This window comes from Acipenser ruthenus, chromosome 39, assembly GCF_902713425.1.
Source record: "Acipenser ruthenus chromosome 39, fAciRut3.2 maternal haplotype, whole genome shotgun sequence".
Lineage (NCBI taxonomy): Eukaryota > Metazoa > Chordata > Actinopteri > Acipenseriformes > Acipenseridae > Acipenser > Acipenser ruthenus.
Window position 1 is genome coordinate 2,475,086 of NC_081227.1, and position 23,759 is coordinate 2,498,844.

The 23,759-nt window shown below is 46.8% G+C and overlaps 1 protein-coding gene across 2 annotated transcripts; it reads left to right on the top strand.

Moving 5' to 3' along the window:
- The first annotated feature begins 323 nt into the window (after positions 1-323).
- On the top strand, positions 324-22,292 carry LOC117966626 (ATP-binding cassette sub-family G member 4-like). 2 transcript variants are annotated; one of them, XM_059009871.1, is made up of 15 exons: positions 324-431; positions 8,455-8,695; positions 13,885-14,002; positions 14,098-14,230; positions 14,464-14,514; positions 15,277-15,422; positions 16,052-16,175; positions 17,484-17,598; positions 18,316-18,461; positions 18,787-18,882; positions 19,289-19,457; positions 19,761-19,861; positions 20,023-20,181; positions 20,633-20,751; positions 21,136-22,292. In XM_059009871.1, exons 1-15 carry the CDS (start codon positions 387-389, stop codon positions 21,359-21,361), a joined length of 1,989 nt encoding a protein of 662 aa, XP_058865854.1. In that variant the 5' UTR covers positions 324-386; the 3' UTR covers positions 21,362-22,292. The 2 variants fall into 2 exon arrangements, with proteins under 2 accessions (XP_058865854.1, XP_058865855.1); XM_059009872.1 differs by lacking the exon at positions 324-431 and adding an exon at positions 4,447-5,158 and having other exon boundaries at positions 21,136-22,291.
- Positions 22,293-23,759: the final 1,467 nt, after the last annotated feature.

The following is a 23,759-nucleotide window of genomic DNA, read 5'->3' on the forward strand; positions in this document are numbered from 1 at the left end:
CTGCGTTTAAATGTCTCAGTCGAGGTGCTTTGAGAATAGACTCAGAATGGAAACACTAAGAAATTTGAGAACGCGTAGTTGGTTTTGCTTCGGTTGGTCATACCCCGACTTAGGCAAATGTATCTGCAGTCCTCATTAGAGCATGCATGTGCGTGTGTGTGTTTATGATGATGCAGTTCTGTGTTTTGTTTTTGTTCTGGGCAGTGCTCCTAATCCACTAAACATTACAGACGCGCTTGCTGAAACCTAACATCAAACATGCATTGAGCTCGTCCCCCCCCCCATCACTCTCAGCCTGATGCTCTGCAATGCACAATTCATAAAGTTAAACCGAACACAGTGTCGATTGGAGCCTCGCTAAGTGCCCTGACTGAGACACGCTGGACATGGCGTGCTCCTGTATCGCAGCTGCTTTCACTATAAACAAAACGGTACAGTGACTGCATGAATCTATCGATCGATCTATCTATCTATCTATCTATCTATCTATCTATCTATCTATCTATCTATCGATCGATCTATCCATCTATCTATCTATCTATCTATCTATCTATCTATCTATCTATCGATCTATCGATCTATCGATCTATCTATCTATCTATCTATGTATTTCTTTGTACTGTATATGCAGGACATATACACGTACATTGTGTTATTCATTCCATTGCACAGTGTCGTTCTGTCTATCTGTCTATCTATCTGTTTCTATCAGTCTGTCTGTCTATCTGTCTATCTATCTGTTTCTATCAGTCTGTCTGTCTGTCTCTGTCTATCTGTTTCTATCAGTCTGTCTGTCTCTGTCTATCTGTGTCCGTATCTCTTGTGTGTCTGCAGTCAGTCTGTCTGTCTGTTTATGTAACATTGCAGCGGACATTATTCTATTAATACCAGGACTCATAGCGGTTGTATGCAAGTGTATGTTTGGGTGCGGTTGCTGGTTGTGCTTTTTTCAGGGGGGTTGTGTTTGGTTGTGGTGCTCCGAAAACTTTATTACAGTTCAGCTGAGTGATCGTTTGTTTTTTTATAGAACACTTAGGTCAATCGGTTTGTTAACTTTGATACTTTTAAATAAACACCACAGAACGAACGCGTAGCAACAGTGCAAGAAACCATCCAACATCTTTATCGAGTCTTTCCTGGTGTCCGGCTGCACAGGTGTTGTACAGTTCCGGATAAACTACGTTGTGTAAAATTAAACTCTGCATCATTTAGATTTAATCCCCAGCTGTTCAGAAAGAACGATTTGCTAGATCTGAAATATTGAATCGGATCCCTGTGCAGACTGATTTATTCATACATTCTGCAGATTTATTTTTCATACGTGGTAAAAAAGGGACATCATTCTTTCTGAGCACATTCTGCGTATATGGTTTGTCACCTGCCCTGTTAATACATTTAGGAAGCGTTTACCCCATCACGTGATAACGGAAGAGCGGCAGCGCTCGATTCACACACCTTTGCCTCGGCGTGTGGTTTGACATGACGCAGCTGTGGAAATCAAACCCGTAACCAGTCAAGCCTCGCACCTTCGCAGTTCCACTGAGATCCTATTCCTCAGTGATGCTTAGTTGCAATGCATTAGGTGTTCTACAATCTCAATGCAATGGTTTAGGACTAAGGGGGGGTTTACAATGGCTCGGAGGTACAACATAGCTCCTGTTTTGACAATGTGTCCGGATGCTATGAACAAATGAAGCGCAGAACCACGGTACCATTGTCAAGCAAGGGTGTGTTGCAATGTTTTGCCATGTAGCTAGCAGAATATTATGGGTGTACAGATATTCCTACTGGTAATTACCTTAAAGAAATATCTATGGGCAAGTATAAAGTAAATCCATTCATTGGTGTGTTGATTTCAAGATAATGTTGATTTGAACAAATTGATTTTTTAAATACCTATCAATACATGATACTTCCAGGCAATACACACACACACACACACACACACACACACACACACACACCTAGCAGAATAGCACCACACAATGCCTGCGCCATGCACATCTTTCATTGAATAGGTCTCAAATGTGCAGTTTCGAAAGAAACACACAATGAAACGTTTCAAACTTCACATTTAGATAACGGAAGTGCAAAATGTCTCAGGTTTATTATTCAGTGTTTATTCTGTCAACTGCAATCACTTTGTCATGTTTGCAGTTCTCAAAACCTTTATCAACTGTTATATAAACGCTCTTCAAATTTTTAATGATTTTTTTACAGCTAGTTAACAAATATTTGTTCATTCTGTACAGTCGCGCCATTTGATTTTTTTCTCTTGTGTGTGTGTTTAAGCTTTATCTCTCCTTTGTATTTGAAATAATTTAATATTTAATGATCTCTGTTCTAATTTTAAACTGAGAGAGAGAGAGAGAGATAGAGAGAGAGAGCACGTCACCGCTTCTCTGCTAAAATGAGATTTTAAAAAAGAAAGCAAGGACAGAACACTGTGAAAGTACAACAAAACAAGAAAACCCTCAAGCCTAGATTAAAGTGACACACTGTACAAGAGCTTGTCATCCAGGATATACCTATAGGGGAGGGGGGAAGTTATTTACACGGAGGATTTCGAATGCCGCCTCTTATAGACAAGCACATAGATGATTAGGTTATGCTGAAATATAAATAAAGCAGGATCATTTATCTGTTGCCTGTCTGGTGGCTCTGAAAGTGCCTGAGTCAGTGTGCGTGCGTGTGTGTGATTAGAGAGAAAGCTGTGAGGTAGCGCTGCTGCAGAGACTAACCGAGAGTAACCCAGCCACTGTGACCGAGAGTAACCCCCCCCCCCCCCCCCCCCCCCCCCACCACTCTGCAGCATCAGCAGCATAGTACAGGTGCAGGATTTAAAGAGACAGCAGCACGTGAATCAAACACAGCAGCATGCACAGGGGTACAGTGCATAGCAGTACAGCTACTGTAGCACACAGACACAGTCTGCATGCAGGTACATTAACAACAGGGCTTTAACTGCATTTGGGCTATTTTTCCGGATCATGTTCTTCTGTTCTTAGTATTATTAATGCACACGTTGCAATACAGATGTTGACATATTAATACCTTACACTGCAAACTGACAAAATATTATTTAGGTGAAATAATTCAGCGTCTGACAATAAAAGGGAATTGGGAATACTGTCGTACATCCACAATGCATTCTGGTACTTGTAGTCCAGCTGACATGTTCTTCATGATCCCCACTCAGGCTGTTGCAGCACTGTCGTACATCCACAATGCATTCTGGTACTTGTAGTCCAGCTGATATGTTCTTCATGATCCCCACTCAGGCTGTTGCTTCACTGTCGTACAGCCACAATGCATTCTGGTACTTGTAGTCCAGCTGACATGTTCTTCGTGATCCCCACTCAGGCTGTTGCAGCACTGTCGTACATCCACAATGCATTCTGGTACTTGTAGTCCAGCCGCTCCTCAACGAAGAAAGAAGTTAAGCACAAACAATGCAGCAATTCAGCGGTAGAGCACACAAAGGCTTGTTCTAAGGGGTTTGTAAGTGGAGAGGCTCACTTTGCTTCCCTCTCCTCACCTCCCCAGGTCCCTCATCAAAGAGCTAGAGGCTGGTATGAAAGGGGAGCAGATTGAATCCACACCCCATCAGGGAATAGATAAAGCACAAACACTGCCACCTGCCTGCCAGCGGAGCTGGGATTTCATTAGGAGATACCCGAGAGGCCTGTGAAGCGACGGGGTACCAGTCAGATACAGAGCAACTGAAAGCATCAGAACGCTCTGATACCATCTTTCACTGTGTTCGCTGTGGTCTGTCCATGTCCTGGACTCTCTGTCTGTGTCTGTCTGTTGTCCCCAGCTCCTCTTAGAAAACATGAAGTTATAGTAAAAGACTTTTCTTTCAAAGATATTCATGAAAGTCCCTAGAGTGCTGTTGCAGAAGGCCAGTCTCCCATAACTTCAAAACGCTCGCTCGCAGTTCTAAGGCAGAACTAACTGTATAGTTGTACCTCTTAAAGAAGGCCAGATGTTGCAGTATGGGTCTGCAGCACAGGGGCGTCAGTACTGAGACAGTAACTATGAGGTGCAAGCCTGGACTTGCCAGGCATCATGGAGAGAGAGCGACCCTGATCCTCAGCAATGCATCACCCCCCTGCCTGCCACTCCCCCCGCCTCCTCCCAGGCAGCCTGTCTCCACATGCAGATTGGATTCCTGTCCTATTCCCCTGGAATTGAGCGACCTCATAGCACAGTGTCAGCTGTCATCATGAACATTACAAGCTCATTCAAGATTAGCAGGGCTGGTGCACAGTGCCATAGCCTCAGGGCTGTATTCTGGAAGCATTAGCACACAGATAAATGCATATAGCATTTATCCCAACCTGGTGCATGGTATAATCCAGCAGCACAGGTATGCTTGCAACCAAAAAAATAACCTCTGTCCCTTTAAAAGAAGAAGTAAGCGGTTCTATACGATGAACTGTTTTCACACACACATACACAGACGGAGTGTGCGGTATCTCTCTGTTAAACCTGTTCACATGCCCTGCCTCTTTCTCAGAGCTTCGATCTGCGAGTCTTTACTGAGCATTACAGATAAGAGAGAGAGAGAGAGAGAGAGAGAGAGAGAGAGAGAGAGAGAGAGAGAGAGAGAGAGAGAAAATTAGGTTATATCAGTCGAGAACATCAAAGTGACACCCGTCAAAACAAAACTAAAACATTCTATACCGACTGTACTTGTGTGCGTGATTTTTAAATTTTTTTTTTTTAGCACAAGCACGTCTTTTTTTAAAGGGCGTATTATCGGATCTCGCTTGGACAATAGGACCTACAGGTGTTGGGATTATTCAGATATTTGTATTGTCCCCATGAGTAGAAGTCAGCCACCTTCCGAAATCAAACCTGATCGAAGAGAGTGAGAGAAAGAGAGAGGAGGAGAGATAGAGGGAGAGAGAGAGAGGAACGCTTTTGTCTGATGTAGTCTGCATCAGTCCTGGTGGTCTGGTCTTCTCAATGCACGGAAGGATCTGTATGATCGTACGGATCTTCGTATTAAACTCCCGCTGGCGGCCGGGTTCCGAGCAAGCTTTCAGAGTCGATGTATAGGAATGGAGCGGTTAATCTCGCAGTAACACCGGAGCAAGAGGAAGGAAGGCTGAAGGAAGGTTTTCTGCATTTGCACTTATATTAAAAAACGGTATGTTATTTGTGTTACTGCTTACCTGAGGTTGTTTGGCTGTGCAATATGAACATGTATGTGTATGTTTGTTTGCAGTTGACATGTATAAGGAAAAATCAATGTATCCGTGACCCCTTGACAGTGCAGACGTATAGAATACATAGCATAGGGCTGTGTCGGTGTCGCAATGTGATATGTGACACACGTTCATATCTTTCAATTTAAACGTATTATTATATATTTAATATTGTATTTATATTTTTATTTATTCTCATTCTTCTTGTGGCTGGATTTGCATCTGCATCCTTTGACACTGTTCTGTATTGCGAACGCGTCGGTCTGGTTGTTTTCCTCGTTAAAACAGCAACCCCTGCATGCTATGTGATAAGTAGGTGCTGCAGCCCGAACGGGATACTGTGTGTGTCGTGTATGCATCGTACAGAACAGATAGGAGGACGCAGTTTCCTTGCAAGGGGATCGTATTCAATTGAAATCTCCCTGAAATTATCCAGCCTGCTCTTAGTACTGTCTCTAAGTACTGCTGTTTGCAAATTACAGCTGAATCACACGTATACAAAATGCATTACAGATTTAAACAAGGGCTGCTGGTAAACCGACACCTACAGCATTGTGTTGTTTTCTAACAGTGGTGTTTTCACCTGGCTCCTATTCCGTAAACTGGATTTGGGTACAGAATGTGTTTTCGGTATATAATGCAGCAGCGATGAATAATGCATGCGCGTGTATCCTCTGTAGATATTCACGTGCATTGTAATCGGTTTTCATTCAACCACATTCATTATTGAAAAGTATTTCTGCTTTTGAGAAGACATTATTCCGATTCATTGTGTGTTATCTGAAGACGGGTCTACTCGCGCGTCACTCTTCCTTTTCTAAGTCACCGCGTTTTCTATCAGTTATCTTTTTTATTTCCTGGTGTTTTTTTTTTTTTTATTGGAAATACAAAAGGCCCAGCTTATCGACCTGGAGGAAGTGCAAACGGGGAGGCAGTGAGTGATTGAGACGAGCAGAATGCATTACAGAATGCCTCTCTGCTGAAGCGTACTGGCAAGAGCCCCAGAGTGGCATTTAATAGGGTTTGTTTTTCCTCCTTCATTTAAGCAGCGCATTATAATGGGTCGCGAGGCACTTTGTTGTTAACTATGATGTCATAGTTCCAAGAAGAGTTCCATCCACTTCCTGACTTGTCAAGCATCTCTGACAACCAGCAAACTCATTTATTGGAACTGACTACAACAGACCATGATATTGATGATGTCATAGAGCCATGTGAAATTTCTTTGTGTCAGTTTTTCATCTAATGTGGTTCGAATGCTGGGCTGCAGTGTGGAAGGCAGTGGGTTTGAGTAGCTCAGTGTGTTGGAGTGCTGGGCTGCAGTGTGGAAGGCAGTGAGTTTGAGTAGCTCAGTGGTTAGGGCGCTGGGCTGCAGTGTGGAAGGCAGTGGGTTTGAGTAGCTCAGTGTGTTGGAGCGCTGGGCTGCAGTGTGGAAGGCAGTGGGTTTGAGTAGCTCAGTGTGTTGGAGCGCTGGGCTGCAGTGTGGAAGGCAGTGGGTTTGAGTAGCTCAGTGGTTAGGGCGCTGGGCTGCAGTGTGGAAGGCAGTGGGTTTGAGTAGCTCAGTGTGTTGGAGCGCTGGGCTGCAGTGTGGAAGGCAGTGGGTTTGAGCAGCTCAGTGTGTTGGAGTGCTGGGCTGCAGTGTGGAAGGCAGTGGGTTTGAGTAGCTCAGTGGTTAGGGCGCTGGGCTGCAGTGTGGAAGGTAGTGGGTTTGAGTAGCTCAGTGGTTAGGGTGCTGGGCTGCAGTGTGGAAGGCAGTGGGTTTGAGTAGCTCAGTGTGTTGGAGTGCTGGGCTGCAGTGTGGAAGGCAGTGGGTTTGAGTAGCTCAGTGGTTAGGGCGCTGGGCTGCAGTGTGGAAGGCAGTGGGTTTGAGTAGCTCAGTGTGTTGGAGTGTTGGGCTGCAGTGTGGAAGGCAGTGGGTTTGAGTAGCTCAGTGTGTTGGAGCGCTGGGCTGCAGTGTGGAAGGCAGTGGGTTTGAGTAGCTCAGTGTGTTGGAGTGCTGGGCTGCAGTGTGGAAGGCAGTGGGTTTGAGTAGCTCAGTGTGTTGGAGCGCTGGGCTGCAGTGTGGAAGGCAGTGGGTTTGAGTAGCTCAGTGTGTTGGAGCGCTGGGCTGCAGTGTGGAAGGCAGTGGGTTTGAGTAGCTCAGTGGTTAGGGCGCTGGGCTGCAGTGTGGAAGGCAGTGGGTTTGAGTAGCTCAGTGGTTAGGGCGCTGGGCTGCAGTGTGGAAGGCAGTGGGTTTGAGTAGCTCAGTGGTTAGGGCGCTGGGCTGCAGTGTGGAAGGCAGTGGGTTTGAGTAGCTCAGTGTGTTGGAGTGTTGGGCTGCAGTGTGGAAGGCAGTGGGTTTGAGTAGCTCAGTGTGTTGGAGCGCTGGGCTGCAGTGTGGAAGGCAGTGGGTTTGAGTAGCTCAGTGGTTAGGGCGCTGGGCTGCAGTGTGGAAGGCAGTGGGTTTGAGTAGCTCAGTGTGTTGGAGCGCTGGGCTGCAGTGTGGAAGGCAGTGGGTTTGAGCAGCTCAGTGTGTTGCAGTGGTTATTCAGTTGTAGTAAAGCTCAGAGAGTCTCTGGGCTGGGCTGTCCTCAGAGATAGGGATGCTGTATTGTGTATTTCCTGAGCGGTTCCTATCTGTCTGTAGGAGACAGACAGGCAGCATTCCTCGCTGCAAGCACAGATACATAATTCACACAGCACAGCTCTCTCTAGCTCCCTCCTCTCTCTCTCTCTCTCTCTCTCTCTCTCTCTCTCTCTCTCTCTTTATACATATATAACCCATTGTCTCTCTCCCCCTCCCTCTCTCTTCCCCTCCTCTTCTTGTTCTCTCTTTTCTCAGTCTCTCCCTCTCCCCCACCCCCCCTCCCGCTGTCTGTCACTCATACTTCCCCCTCCCTCTCTCTATCCCTCCTCTTTGTCTGTACAGCTTGACTCTTTTTCATTGTGTCTGCTCCCTCTGCCTCTCTCTCATTTTCCCCCATGCGAGTCGGTAACTTACCTTTGAAGTGTATATAAGTAGAGGGCTCCTTCGATATCTTGATATCCACCTTCAATGTAAAACACTTGTGTAGTATTGAAAACAAGGAATTCATGAAGACCAGTATACAGTATTTTATTTGTACTGTCTATATGCTTTAACTGTACATTTACAGAATGAATTCATTGTGAAATTACAAGAGTGCCCTATATTAAAAACATGTCATACCATTTTAAATGGCTTGCTGTGCACTGAATTAGCCTTCTCCCCCCCGTGCAGAGAGGAGGAATGGCCGAGAAGGCTCTGGACCCTGGTGCTGTCTCCATCCCCTTGGAAGAGACCATATATAATGGGGGTGCCCAGGACGCTCCCCTGCTCGTCTCCACACACCTGAAGAAGGTGGAGAATCACATCACGGAGGCGCAGCGCTTCTCCCACCTGCCCAAGCGCTCGGCCATCGACCTGGAGTTCACCGAGCTGTCGTACTCCGTGCGCGAGGGCTCCTGCTGGCGGAAGAGAGGTATGACGTTCTGAATAATATAAAAAAAACAGGGACCCCCACAGCCCCGTGCTGAATACATTAGCCTTGCTTGCTTTGTCTCAATGCAACAAAAAACTATATTAGTTACTTGGAGAAAAGAACAACATTTTCCTTGCATAATGACGTCACACAACAGGTTCTATAGAAACAGATTATACAGAGAGTGTCTGATAGTGCTACTAAGAGCAAACAGGATGGGGTTTTTTGCCTTTTAGTATTTCACTGGGGGGGGGGGGGGGGTCAAGAGATGATGTCACATTTTCAGAGTTCTAACATTTTCAGAGTTAGAGAATGTAAACAAACCTGGAAGCCAACAAGGCCCGGTAAAGCAGACTGCATCATGCTGGGAAATGCTGAGGCTGGGAATGTGGATGTGTAGCGAGCTGGAGGGCTTTCTGCTGTTAGGCTGTGATCTGTACTGAGAAGCTACAGTGACAGAGCTGCACAGACACTCTGAATGCTTTTAGCCACCATTTCAAGCAGAGAGTGATGAGTAGAGAGAGAAGGGAAAGCGGGGGAGAGGAGAAAGGGAGAGAAGGGGGAGTTTGAACTGCGTTTCCCATCTCGTTTACATCACTTTGCAAGACCCACTGTAACTGTGGATTACTTGATACACCTGTGCAACACTTTGAGCTGTTCATTTCTCGCACTTTAAAATATTTCAAACTCTTCGTTCAATACACCATCGCCATGAGCCAGCATGCCATTGATTGCGAAACACTTCGGAGCTATTAAACCATGCTGGCATTAGCAGTTTCGTCGAGGGTGTGAGGTGGCTGCTGGCTGTACAGTCTCCTGTCAGAGAGAGAGATTATTTTTATGACTGAAAAAATTCCCTGTTAACCAATATGACTCTTGAGTCACAAGATTTTTTTTGTGGCTTTTTTTTTTTTTTTTTTGCAGCTTCGTGTACTGCTCCCAGTCCCTCGTGACGCCTCGCAGCCACACACGCATCTCTGACTGTTTTGTTTTTACTCTCTCTCACGGTTCGGGCTGGCTCCTGAACACACGTAACCTCTATCGCCTCCGCTCTGTGCGACTGCTCACAGAACCCACGGCCTCATGTCCTGCTGCAGTTTCGCTGCACCGTTGAGACAGGCTCGCCACAGGAAGTGATAGCGCTGAGTGCGTTTGCCACTTCCTCTTTCCCTCCCTCTTCTGTGAACCCTAGTAACCCTCAAGGCTCGACGACAGTGGAATACTGTGAAGCCCTTTCAAGCAGGGCCACCTCATATGGGGACCGATAAAAAAAAGACTCTTCTAGTCTTTATATGGGGGACATACGGACAACGCAAATGCATGATAGTCTCATATGAGGGTGCCATTTTTTTCCCCCATATAAAGCAACAGAAATGTTCAATTAAAAATATATTTTCAATATTTCAAGCATGAAAGGGTTAATTGCAAATTTCGTAATGGTCAGTATTTTGCGCCGCAGTGTCTTGAGTTGCTAAAATGTATTGTGTGTAACTTGTGTAGTGAATGCGTGTATTACAGCAATCGTACAGAAAACCATGAATTAGCGAAGTGCCTTATTCTGCATCATATTCCCTTGAATCGTGAATTTGTGATTTATCAACCAGAGCACACTGTGTGTCACATTACTGTGCAATTACATTTGAATCAAGTAATTATTCAGAGCAGGGCAGCAGCTCGGATATTTCACTCTAAATGGAGCGTCTTTTGCTCTTCAGAAAGTCAATGCTTCCTTCCAGATGCAGCTCTGTGTTTAGCTGGGGTTTTGCGTTTCTTGTGAAAGGCAGCCTGCTTTCGGTCTGAGCCCCCCTCCTGGGGAGACAGCCAGCGATGCCTTTGATTTCCTAGGTCACCTTCACAGCTCAGCACGTGACGGGCTTAACCCTTCACTGCCTGCCTTCCTGCTCACTCATCCCTGCAGTCCCATGTCACAAAGGGACCTTCTCTGCACACAGGAAGCAATATATACAGAACCAATAGCTGACTGCAGAGTGTACCATAGCATATGCTACAGAGATCTCAGATCCCCAGTACTGAGTTGTCTGTGCTGTAAGTTAATACGTGGTGTGTAAGGTCTCGTATTTTATTTTACAAAAGATAGCAGGTATGTGTTGTTTTTTTTTTGTTCTGTTTTGATTTTTGAACATTGGAATTTGGTGTTCTGCGTGCAGGATGACATTGATACTCATCTGTGATGATCAAGTCCTGGCTCTTCCAGTAAATCTCCCCGGCGAGACGTCTGAGGTCATCCCTTATTGATGAGTCAGGAGCAGCTCTGGCTTGTTGCTAGCACAGCTCATCCACTGGCTGAGTGCACTGGAAGGAGAAGCACATCTCTGGGCTAACTGCAGCGAAAGAGAGAGTTCGTGTTTCAGAGAGTTTCGTGTTTTGAAACACTTAGTGTTTCAAAATTGAGCCCTGTCTAATAATTATTTTCCTGAGCACAGTTCAGACAGGAACCACAGCAGCTTACGTTTGGGAAAACTTGTAGTCTTCACCAGACCGCAGCTGTATGTGTGGGGAAAAGCTGAAGGATCAGCAAAAAGCTAAAGCAGAAAGTGCAGATTTGAACAGCGGCTGGGTGCCATCTGAGACAGTGTGGCATCCTGGCCTTCCCATTCAATTCAATGGGCTGTGATGCCAGCTCATGTATTTCAAGTCATGATTCTTTAAGTCCTGAACCGCAGGTCTAGTCTGGTCAGCATTTGTCCTCCTCCCTGCCCAACACTGTTAAATTAATAATTCAGCACTGAGAACTGGGAATCGGCTCTAGTGCGGTCTTTATCACGCAGTGCAGTCTCAGCATTTTGTGGCTGTGCCATTGCAGAGTTACAATGAAGCAACACGATGAAGAAAAAGTCACCATTGAGATCAAAAGTCATCACTGAGATCCTTCTGGTGTGGTTTTACAGCTGAGTACCTGTCAATGGCAGTTCACTTCTGCACTGCGTGTTTTAAAATTATTTTTCTCTCTGACATTTTTACTGGCTTTCCAAGGCTGTAAACTGGTACACTTTTATAAGGGCTGTGTGCCACCAACAAGGTCATCCACACACACACACAGCAAGGCGATGGCGAGGAGGGCTGGTCCGCACTGTGTGCAGGCTGTCTCCCGAGGGTGAAGGTGCAGCGTAAAAACTTGCAAAAAAAGCTGTGACACAACACCAACAGCTCAATCACAAGCATTATTACACATGAAGTGTGTGTTCGGTTCTGCAGGTAATAACCTTCGGATTTTTAAAAGCGTACGGAACGCTACGCCTCATCAATGCTGTTCTTCATGCCCCAGATGCAGTGAGATTGATTTCATTTACCCTTGTCCTGTCGTAAGCCCTACAGCGTGCGAGAGAGAGTGGGAGAGAGCTCCATTCTGTTAGGTGTGGAGTAGTGGTTAGGGCTCTGGACTCGTAACTGGAAGTTTGTGAGTTTGAATCCCAGGTGGGGCACTGCTGTTCTACCCTTGAGCAAGGTGCTTCACTTGGATTGCTCCAGTAAAATGCCCAGCTGTATAAATGGGTACAAATGTAAGTCGCTTGGGATAAAAGTGTCAGCCATATGAATTCAGTTGTGCTAGTGTGTGTGGGCAGCTCTCTGTGCAAGAATGAACTGTATGTTATACTGCACATCTGGGAGTGTGCTGATGCATCTATGCATTTAATGAAGATCCTTCAGTCCTCATTTTAGATAACCTACTTTTTTTGTAACCAGGCAGGTTACGTTATTATTATTTATGAATCATGTTCCAGATCAACCTTCAGTGCAGTGCTGCTTTATTGCATAGCTCTAAAGACAGACAGACAGACAGACAGACAGACAGACAGGCAGACAGGCAGGCAGGCAGGCAGGCAGGCAGACAGGCAGGCAGGCAGGCAGACAGGCAGGCAGGCAGGCAGGCAGACAGACAGACAGACAGGCAGGCAGGCAGGCAGGCAGGCAGGCAGGCAGACAGGCAGGCAGGCAGGCAGGCAGACAGACAGGCAGGCAGGCAGGCAGGCAGGCAGACAGACAGACAGGCAGGCAGGCACCATTTCTTTCTCCATTCTGCTCTACGCTTTTCTCATTGCCCACCGTGCTAAGCTTTAACAAGGGGGTGATGATGTCACGCTTCGGAGCTCTGCCTCGTGATGTCACCCTGAGGAGGGAGGGAGGGGGAGGGGTGGTCAGGGGTGAGTGTAGCTGTGCATTGTAACACACACAGCAGATCACATTTCCAGTAAGTGGCGTGTGGATTGCTGCTACAGGAGTAAGCAGAGAACAAAAGCACATTACTGGCCCACACAGCACTCAGGAAACCCGAAGCCTGCCTATGCAATCAAATCAGTTCTGCTAAACCACGTGACTGTGTCAGTCCTGGCTGCCATCTTATTGTGTACTGGTTATTCAAGGAATATGACTGGCATTGTGAGATCACCCTTTTTAAGACAGCAGGAATCCATAATGTGTGTTAGAGACCTTGATACGATGTGTTTAAATGCATGGTGGATTGAGGCAGGTCAGATTTCATGCCACAGTATCTCAAAGCGCTTGTCATTTAAAGCAGAAAGAGGCGGTCCAGTGGGTAGAGCTGAGGGGCTGGGTGTTTCGCCCTGGTTATTAGAGGTTAATTCATTCGGATCACACTGGAGTGAGACGTGACATTTCTTGTGTGCTGCATACGCTTTCAACGTCACTCAGAGAATTTAGTCAGAGGTTTGCAGCTCTTTCCCTGGCACACAGAGCTGTAATCAGTTTCTATTTTTTAGGACAGAAGGGGCTTTGCTGGCATTGTTGCATTAACAACATTGAAAAGATAAGCAAACATAGTTTATCCAACATTATTAGTGAGAGGCAGGGCGAAAGCACTGGAGAGCTAAACTAAGGGTTCTGTTATAATGCTATTTCCTACAGTGGCTGGTTTAGGAATTCCCCACCCTGTATCTTCCTTAGAAAGGCTTACCATAGTAAAAGCATAGGTAAGCATTGTCAAGCCCAGAGAGGTGTGGTAAAGCAGATTTAAAAACATGGCAAACCAGGGTAAACTCTGGTAAATGCATCAGAAAAACATGGGGGGAACTGCAAGATGATCATGCAAATTTACTGTGATGAACTTTTATAAGGGATGAAACTGTTATGGCATGGCTTGTTTAAAGTCAGATTCTAGGCCCCTCCGATTAACACACTACAGTGTAACTGGTGCCCCCTTGTGTTTGCAGGCTATAAGGCGCTCCTCAAATGCCTGTCCGGGAGGTTCTGCAGTCGGGAGCTGATCGGGATCATGGGGCCGTCAGGGGCCGGCAAGTCAACCTTCATGAACATCCTGGCGGGGTACAGGTGAGCGAGACGAGACACAGAGGGGCAGATCCCTCCCCACGAGACAGGAAAGTCTGGCATTGCCCACCCTCTCCCTCTCTCTCTCTCGTCCGCAGGGAGACGGGGATGAAGGGTCAGATCCTGGTGAACGGTCTGCAGAGGGAGCTCCGCACCTTCCGGAAGATGTCATGCTACATCATGCAGGACGATATGCTGCTGCCTCACCTGACTGTCATCGAGGCCATGATGGTGAGGCTCATTCATTCCACAGCCAGCATCAGATCCCGTCTCATCACTCGCATTCCTGCCCGCTGCAGCCTCACCTGGTGAAGGCACGGCCGGGGAACGTGCAGCGTGCTCAGAATGAAAGCAGTGCAGGGATCGTTTTAAACATGCTAGTTAAAGGACTGAGCCATTACAGTCACCACACTGTGTTGAAAACCAGTGCTGAATCTTATACATGTTCCCTGCTTTCCCTGCAGGTTTCAGCCAACTTGAAACTGAACGAGAAGATGGAAATGAAGAAAGAGCTGGTAAGTTGTACCTAATCCTTCTCCTAAACCAGCGCTCCACAACACTGATGCCAACCCGCATGTGTGGCCCTGAGCAAAGCAACAGCTTTGGAGCAATGGTCAATGACAGACAGGTTATAACATGTGGAAATACAGAACTGTGAGTTATAGGCTATATAACATGACATACGTATGAAGGGACTGGATATATGAATGGGTACTTGATTTGTGAATTGATACATTATAGATCTGTTTCTGTATATTAAAGTGAATCTGTATAACCTGGTGGCTATATAAATAACAGGGTGGGCCCCTTAGCATAAGGGAAGCGTGGTAAAGTATTGCAATGACCAGAGCTATGATGAAGTATGGTAAGCTATGGTCTCCCTGTAACCCTGTAACCCTGTCTGTCTCCCTGTAACCCTGTCTGTCTCCCTGTAACCCTGTAACCCTGTCTGTCTCCCTGTAACCCTGTAACCCTGTCTGTCTCCCTGTAACCCTGTCTGTCTCCCTGTAACCCTGTAACCCTGTCTGTCTCCCTGTAACCCTGTCTGTCTCCCTGTAACCCTGTCTGTCTCCCTGTAACCCTGTCTGTCTCCCTGTAACCCTGTCTGTCTCCCTGTAACCCTGTAACCCTGTCTGTCTCCCTGTAACCCTGTCTGTCTCCCTGTAACCCTGTAACCCTGTCTGTCTCCCTGTAACCCTGTCTGTCTCCCTGTAACCCTGTCTGTCTCCCTGTAACCCTGTCTGTCTCCCTGTAACCCTGTCTGTCTCTCCGTACAGGTGACTGAGATCCTGACAGCCCTGGGTCTCCTGGAATGTGCTCTCACTCGCACCCTCTCGCTGTCGGGGGGGCAGCGCAAGCGCCTGGCCATCGCCCTGGAGCTGGTCAACAACCCGCCCGTCATGTTCTTCGATGAGCCGACCAGGTACCCGTCCCAGCTCAGCCAGCCGCTGTCCTGCTGTGGACAAGGGATCAGTCTATAGAGAGACGCAGGGTTAGAGGTCATGCCATGTGATTAAACTGAAAATAACAAAAATCACCCCCCTGTGAGCCCTAGAATGAGCTACTGAACTCACTGCTCCCTCCCTCTCTCCTCCCTCTCTCCTCCCTCTCTCCCTCCCTCTCTCCTCTCTCTCTCCTCCCTCTCTCCTCTCTCTCCCTCCCTCTCTCCTCCCTCTCTCCTCCCTCTCTCCTCTCTCTCTCCTCCCTCTCTCCCTCCCTCTCTCCTCCCTCTCTCCTCCCTCTCTCCTCTCTCTCTCCTCCCTCTCTCCCTCCCTCTCTCCTCCCTCTCTCCTCTCTCTCTCCTCCCTCTCTCCCTCCCTCTCTCCTCCCTCTCTCCTCCCTCTCTCCTCTCTCTCTCCTCCCTCTCTCCCTCCCTCTCTCCTCCCTCTCTCCTCCCTCTCTCTTCCCTCTCTCCTCTCTCTCTCCTCCCTCTCTCCCTCCCTCTCTCCTCCCTCTCTCCTCTCTCTCTCCTCCCTCTCTCCCTCCCTCTCTCCTCTCTCTCTCCTCCCTCTCTCCTCTCTCTCTCCTCTCTCTCTCTTCCCTCTCTCCCAGCGGTCTCGACAGCGCCTCTTGTTTCCAGGTGGTCTCTCTCATGAAGTCTCTGGCTCAGGGCGGTCGCACCATAATCTGCACCATCCACCAGCCCAGCGCCAAGCTCTTCGAGATGTTTGACAAGGTGAGGGCAAATTGGCAAAACACCCAACGCTGCCCTGGTAAAAAGTGTACCACGGTATTCTCGCGTGGTCTTTTTGCAGTTTTAGCATGCTTATTAATTCGTTTTTACACTTCAAAGTGGACTATGCAACACCATCAAATTAAAAGTGGCTGCTGCTTCCTGGTATGAAACCACTGCCTTTGTTACCAGTATGACACAGATGCACATGATCTTCAAGATAAGAAACGCGGTGTCAGTGATAATGCACACAGGGAGAAATTGGGTTTTGAAAGCTTGGTTTGCATTACTATAAAGAAGGGTGATAAGATTTTACTGTGTGTTAAATGCGTGTGGATCTCAGCCAAGCCCTCTGGAGACAGTGTTGAATGGTTTTTATAGATCCTGCTTGAACCCAGCTAAATCATTTATAGGTGGAAATTGAAGTTTGTAATTTACAAATGCTTTGGCGAGCAGAGCATTACCATAAATAAATGAAGCAATTGGTTTCTAAAAGAAAGACCTCTAATCTTCTGCTGCCAGGGCAGGGCTTCAGCCATCAGAGCCTCTCCCATGACCACTTACTAGGGCTGTGCCTTTGAGAGGTATCTGTCAGCAGGTATTAACAGATACCTCTTTATTACTGTGTGGATTTCAATGCAGCCCCATCGGCTTCCCTTGTTTGCACAATTATTGAGTAGCAATCAACAGCAATCCGACAGGGTTAGTTCACTTTCCTTAGAAATGTGTCACCTCTGCAGTGAATTGTGGGATTGTAGTCCTGGGCAAGGTGTCATCACTGATTAACCTCCACAAAGAACTACATATCCCAGAGTTTATCGAAAGGTCCCGGGCGAGAGAAACATTTTGAAACTTTCGGTGCGGTCCATTGATTAGCACTCAATTGTACAGGTGAGGGAAGGGCAGCTTGTCTTGTTTTGAAATCAACACAATAATAAATAGGTGTGTTTTGAGTTAATACCTGCCGACAAACACTGCTCAAAGGTAATTACTTGGAATGACTTGAAAAATACGAGTTTCGGCACACCCCTAACAAATATTACAAAACTAGAAACAAACAGCTGGCCTAGTAGAGTTGTTTGTTTAAGGATTGTGACTTCAAAGGGAGACGTTTCTACTTTGGAGTAAATGGCTTTATGAATTCCCTCCCCATTGTGATTATAAAATACCAAACCACACTGTCGTCACTGGAATGACCTCACCAGGTACGGTCTACATGTAGTAAGCATTTTCCCAGAGTCTCTGCTGCCCTCTTGTGCTTCCCATGGTCATGACAGCCTGTAAGTGGTGTGTTTTTATGTCATCCCACAGCTCTACATCCTGAGTCAAGGACAGTGTATCTACAAGGGCTCCGTGCCTCACCTCATCCCCTACCTGAAGTACCTAGGTCTGCACTGCCCCACCTACCACAACCCTGCAGATTTCAGTACGTACCTCCCCCCTCTGTCTGGGGCTGCCTTTCTACTCCACACTACAGAGCGCTCTAGTAGTATAGGAAAGAGAACTCCACTCCACACTGCAGAGCGCTCTAGTAGTATAGGAAAGAGAACTCCACTCCACACTGCAGAGCGCTCTAGTAGTATAGGAAAGAGAACTCCACTCCACACTGCAGAGTGCTCTAGTCGTATAGGAAAGAGAACTCCACTCCACACTGCAGAGCGCTCTAGTCGTATAGGAAAGAGAACTCCACTCCACACTGCAGAGCGCTCTAGTAGTATAGGAAAGAGAACTCCACTCCACACTGCAGAGCGCTCTAGTAGTATAGGAAAGAGAACTCCACTCCACACTGCAGAGCGCTCTAGTAGAATAGGAAAGAGAACTCCACTCCACACTGCAGAGCGCTCTAGCAGTATAGGAAAGAGAACTCCACTTCACACTGCAGAGCGCTCTAGTAGTATAGGAAAGAGAACTCCACTCCACACTGCAGAGCGCTCTAGTAGTATAGGAAAGAGAACTCCACTCCACACTGCAGAGCGCTCTAGTAGTATAGGAAAGAGAACTCCACTCCACACTGCAGAGCGCTCTAGTAGTATAATAATAGACAGCTGCAGTTGAAACGAATACACTGGAAGCATTGAAATGCCCAGCAGTGGCGCTGCTTGTTCCTGCCCTCACCCCCTCCTCTCCCTCGCTCTCTCTGCAGTTATCGAGGTGGCGTCGGGGGAGTATGGGGATCTGAACCCCGTGCTGTTCAAGGCCGTGCAGGACGGGATGTGCATGATGGAGGTGAAGAAGAGCGAGACCGACAAAAACGACACGGCGTCCTCCTGCCCCACGCAGTGTCACAACGTGAGTCGAGCTGCGTGCTGTGTGTGCAGGACGTCCCGTACAGGCATCACAGGCAGCAGAGTCTGTCATATCTGATTGAATTGGGTCCAGGGGGCCATCGGATATGTGAAAATATCGTATCTCATTGTAGTGTCTTATTAACGTCAGGGCATTATAAATGAACATTGTGAGGTTCCTGACTGTGTCTGAAACACCACAGCATGGTACTGCATGTATAATACACAAAGAACATCAGTGAAAATGATTGCAAAGCAAAGCACTGTAATACAGTATTAGGTAATAGCCATGCCATGCCTGCTTTAAAAACCTCTGTCTCTCCCCTCAGTCCACTCCCATTGAGAGCCACACCTTCGCTACCAGCACCCTGACGCAGTTCTGTATCCTGTTCAAGAGGACCTTCATCTGCATCTGCAGAGACACGGTACGACAGCACCTCCTCCCTATGTCTCATGCTGTCTGCTCTGGTAGCTCCCTGTCCTGTCTGTGTCCTGTCTCATGCTGTCTGCTCTGGTAGATCCCTGTCCTGTCTGTGTCTTGTCTCATGCTGTCTGCTCTGGTAGCTCCCTGTCCTGTCTGTGTCCTGTCTCATGCTGTCTGCTCTGGTAGCTCCCTGTCCTGTCTGTGTCCTGTCTCATGCTGTCTGCTCTGGTAGCTCCCTGTCCTGTCTGTGTCCTGTCTCATGCTGTCTGCTCTGGTAGATCCCTGTCCTGTCTGTGTCCTGTCTCATGCTGTCTGCTCTGGTAGCTCCCTGTCCTGTATTGCCTCCCTGTCTCATGCTGTCTGCTCTGGTAGCTCACTGTCCCGTATTGCCCTCCTGTCTTGTCCAGGTCCTGACTCACCTGAGGGTCATGTCTCACCTCTCTATCGGGGTGCTGATCGGTCTGCTGTACCTCAACATCGGGAACGACGCTGGCAAGGTCTTCAATAATACCGGCTTCCTCTTCTTCTCCATGCTCTTCCTCATGTTCGCAGCGCTCATGCCTACCGTCCTCACCTGTAAGCAAGCGGAGGGGCTGAGGGGCTGGGAGAGGGGCTGGGGGACTGGGAGAGAGGCTGGGGGGCTGGAAATGAGGAGACAGTGACTACCTCTGTGAATAAAAAATACTTTCCCCAAACCTTCCTAGTTTTGGAAAGCAGTCTAATCATCTTTTGGTGATACCGTTCAAAAGAAAAGTTGGTCAGTTGGAAATACAACAGAGAGAACGATCACTATATAAAATGGACTCAGAGTGCAGGGTTTTGGATAAGTGAGGTCTGCCCCCGTGTGGTGACTGGTATGCGTTGCTGTTTCTTTCACAGTCCCCTTGGAGATGTCAGTCTTCCTCAGAGAGCATCTCAACTACTGGTACAGCCTCAAGGCATACTACCTGGCCAAGACCATGGCAGATATACCGTTCCAGGTGAGGCTCCCTGTCTGTCTGTCTCACACTCCCTGTCTCTCTATCTGTAGTTTCCTTCTGTCTTCTCCTCCAGCTCTGTGTGCGCAGTGTGACTGGTCCTGCAGGGTGTGCTATTGATGCAATATGAACAGGTGTGTCTGTCTGCCTGTGGTGTGTTGCAGGTGATCTGTCCCATCATGTACTGCAGTATCGTATACTGGATGACAGCCCAGCCCCCCGAGGCCACGCGCTTCCTCCTCTTCGCAGCTCTGTCCACGTGCACGGCGCTCGTGGCTCAGTCCCTGGGGCTGCTCATTGGGGCTGCGTCCAACTCACTGCAGGTAAGAGGCTCCATCTCAGTGGACACTGACACGAGCCCTGGACCCACTACCCTCAATTCCGTCTATGATTCACATGTTAGTAAACCTACAGACTGTGATGAGACGGGCAGGCAGGTCATTCAGAGCAGAGCTCCATGTACCAGGGGCTTGAGACCTGGCGATGATACACCACAACAAGAGAAGTCCTGAAACCCAGGAGTGGGTGCAGGGTAGCGCTCCTCACACCCATTATTGAGATGGCGCTGTCCACAGAAACCAGGCAGCGCTGGAAATCAGCTGAGGGTCATTGGTTTTGATTGGGCTAATTCACCATTCAAAGTGAAACGAGTGAAGAAACAGCTGCTGCTTGGGTCTGTGAGGATCGCTGCTTTTCTTACTCAAATCTCTCCCTCTCCTCCTCCCTGTCACTCCCTCTCCCTCTCCCTCTCCCGCTCCCTCTCTCACTCTCCAGGTGGCCACCTTTGCAGGTCCCGTCACAGCCATCCCTGTGCTGCTGTTCTCTGGGTTCTTTGTTAACTTCAACACCATCCCCAAATACCTGCAGTGGAGCTCCTATGTGTCCTACGTCAGGTACCATCCTCTTTGCATTCCGTCCTCACCAGGACTCCCTTGTAAAATAGCACTGCATGCACTGTATTACCTGCCACTGTATTACTGGATCAGGTTGCGAGTTTCAGTCTAAGTGCCTGATAAAAGTGCATGGGAAATAGAAAGCTCAACAGAAGCAGTAGACATGCTTTCTGTTCTGTGAATGAGGTGTGAATTTGCACTGGCAGCCACGCTAGCCCTTCAAAAAGTTTACAGTTATATTGAAGGGTAATGTCCCATTGTTATACTACATTTACCATAGATGACTATGAGTTTCCATGCTTTACCATGGAACCCGTACCATGCCTGCCTCTCCTTTGCTATGGAAACGTTTCTCTGTCTGATAGCCCCCTCTCCCCCGGGCAGGTACGGGTTCGAGGGAGTGATCCTGTCTATCTATGGGATGGACCGGGCTGATCTGGAGTGTGCGGAGGAGCTGTGCCCCTTCAAGGAGGCGAAGAGGGTGCTGAAGGAGTTGGACGTTGAGGATGCCAAGCTCTACCTAGACTTCATCATGCTGGGGATCTTCTTCCTGCTCCTGCGCCTCGCCGCGTACCTGGTGCTGCGCTACAGGGTCAAGTCCGAGAGGTAGAGAGACCACTGGAGAGAGAGAGAGAGAGAAGGAGACACACACTCCTTCAGATACCCACCTCAAGGCTTCTCCCTGGCTGAAACACCGACTGGAGTGTACACACTGAGCATCGGTCGCGAACAGAATTTTGAAAACGTTTGTTGGAAACTCAGCGTTTTACCTCCATTGTGTTGCCTTGACAACGGGGTCCTTGTTTACATTCTCACGGGAGCCACAAGACAAAATGGTGCTCCCGACAAAAAAACAAACAGTTCTTTAAACGGGAATCTGTCTCTTTCAGTCCAGTCTCCAACAGCATTTTACTCACCCTGGCCAGTATGTTCAATGTGATAGCTATACATCTGTCTGTCTGTCTATCTATCTATCTGTCTATCTGTCTGTCTGTCTGTCTATCTATGTATCTATTGACCAATCTATATATATATATATATATATGTATGTACATATTCTTTATGCATATAGATTTATATAGATATGTACTTATTTACCTGGTTTCTTAATTCTCGTTTCTGAATGAAATTGTGGGTCCAAGGCTTTGGTGATTTATAGAAGCAAGCACAGATTTTTTGTTTTTTGATACTGCTGCAATGATCATTCATATTACGGCATGATGTGAGCATGTCTTGTGTGTCAAGGGTGATTTATAAAAGGAGAATACCAATAATGATTATCATTGATAACACTCTAAAACAATCCGCTCTGAGTGAAATGCAGCAGGCAGGGCTTAGGGACAGAACAGCTATTTTGCAGTTAACGCTAGTCTCTCTGACAGATTGCTGCAGATCCAAATGAAATACAGTATATATTGCAATATACAAAAAAATATAGTGTTGATATGGGTTGATTTATTATGTTGTGAATTACAAAATATACAATATATGTATGAAATAATAAAATCGGTTTCAAATATATATATATATATATATATATATATATATATATATATATATATATCTGTATCTGTATATTATCCTGTATATTTCACTATATACTGTATATGTAAGATATACAGTAATTGGAAACTATTACACTTAATTTACCTCTTACATTGTATTTGTATTAGTTTTATTGATTTAATTAATTTAGGTCAGTAAATTTCAGAACGATTATCAGGGATTCCGTTGCTGTTGTGCATATAAGTATGTGCTACATAGTGCAGGTGTTTTTCTCCAGCCCCTACCCATACAGCGCTGCCATTACCTGTTCTGTACAGACCTGCCTGTAATGCATAGACTTCAGTCGGTTTGGCAGAACAATCTAGTGATCACAGAGTACTGCATTTCAACCGAGAGTGGGGGGCATTCCTGCATTTTGAGTCTCTGTCTGCTGATCTTCTAAGTGTTATCTACAGCTTCAGCTGTACTCCTAAGACGATTTTTACAGAATTTCATAAAATCAGTATTATTCCTTTTTTTGTTTGTTCGTCGTTTGTCTTTTCGAAAGCAAACTTTCGTACGTGCGAGCTGTTTTCGTTACTTTGGAGGTACTGTCTGGTGCTAAACCCCTGACAAGAGGACAAAGGAGAATACAAATAAGCAGTGTTTTCTAAACTCATTTTGGAAGTGGGTAGCGGATGGATTTGGCTGCAGTCTTGCCCACTGCCTGTGTGAAACACTGCGGACTGTCACTCTTTACAGCTTTGAGAAAATGAATGACTCACCTCCCAGCTGTATTAACCCATCGAACCCAGAGAGACTGCGATGCAGCGTGGCTGAACTGCAACTCTGTGAGCACCAATAAAGACATTTTCTTGCATTAGAAACCTGAAAACTTAGCTTGTACACCGATTGCATGGGACCCTTTTATGGACAACAAACTTGACGCATATTTCAGAGAAACTCCAATTGTACACACATGTATACTCAAAGACTACAGGTTTATACTTTAGGACAGGTTTATACTGCATCTTTAGCGCTGTGCATTGTACAGTGGCTTCACCCCATTAGAATACATCGATCATGGTACTGTATTGGAGTACAGCAGGGTCGGTTCCTAATCCTGGAGTCCAGCAGTCCAGGTTTTCATTCCAACCGGAATCTCAGTGGTGTCTGATGGTGCACTCAGTGTGTCCTAGTAACAGTGTGCACTGTTTTATGTGCAATGTATTGTAATCAGTATACCTCTAAAATAAATCTTCAGATCCTGGTTGAAACAAAAAACTGTTTTGCTGTCTGCGAGGAGTGAACCGCAAACAACATCTGGATTTAAAGTAGCAGTTTGATTTTTGTTTCTGTATAAGACAACAGCGTAAAGACTGCCAGATCATGTAGAATAGTGACACAGCAGATCCCAAAGCAATTGGCCAATTCTTTGGGCTGCCCGCTTTACTGTTAATGATCAGTTTGCAAAAATCAACAGAATTTCAACAGAATGTGTTGCTAATTAACAAGAGTTCTGA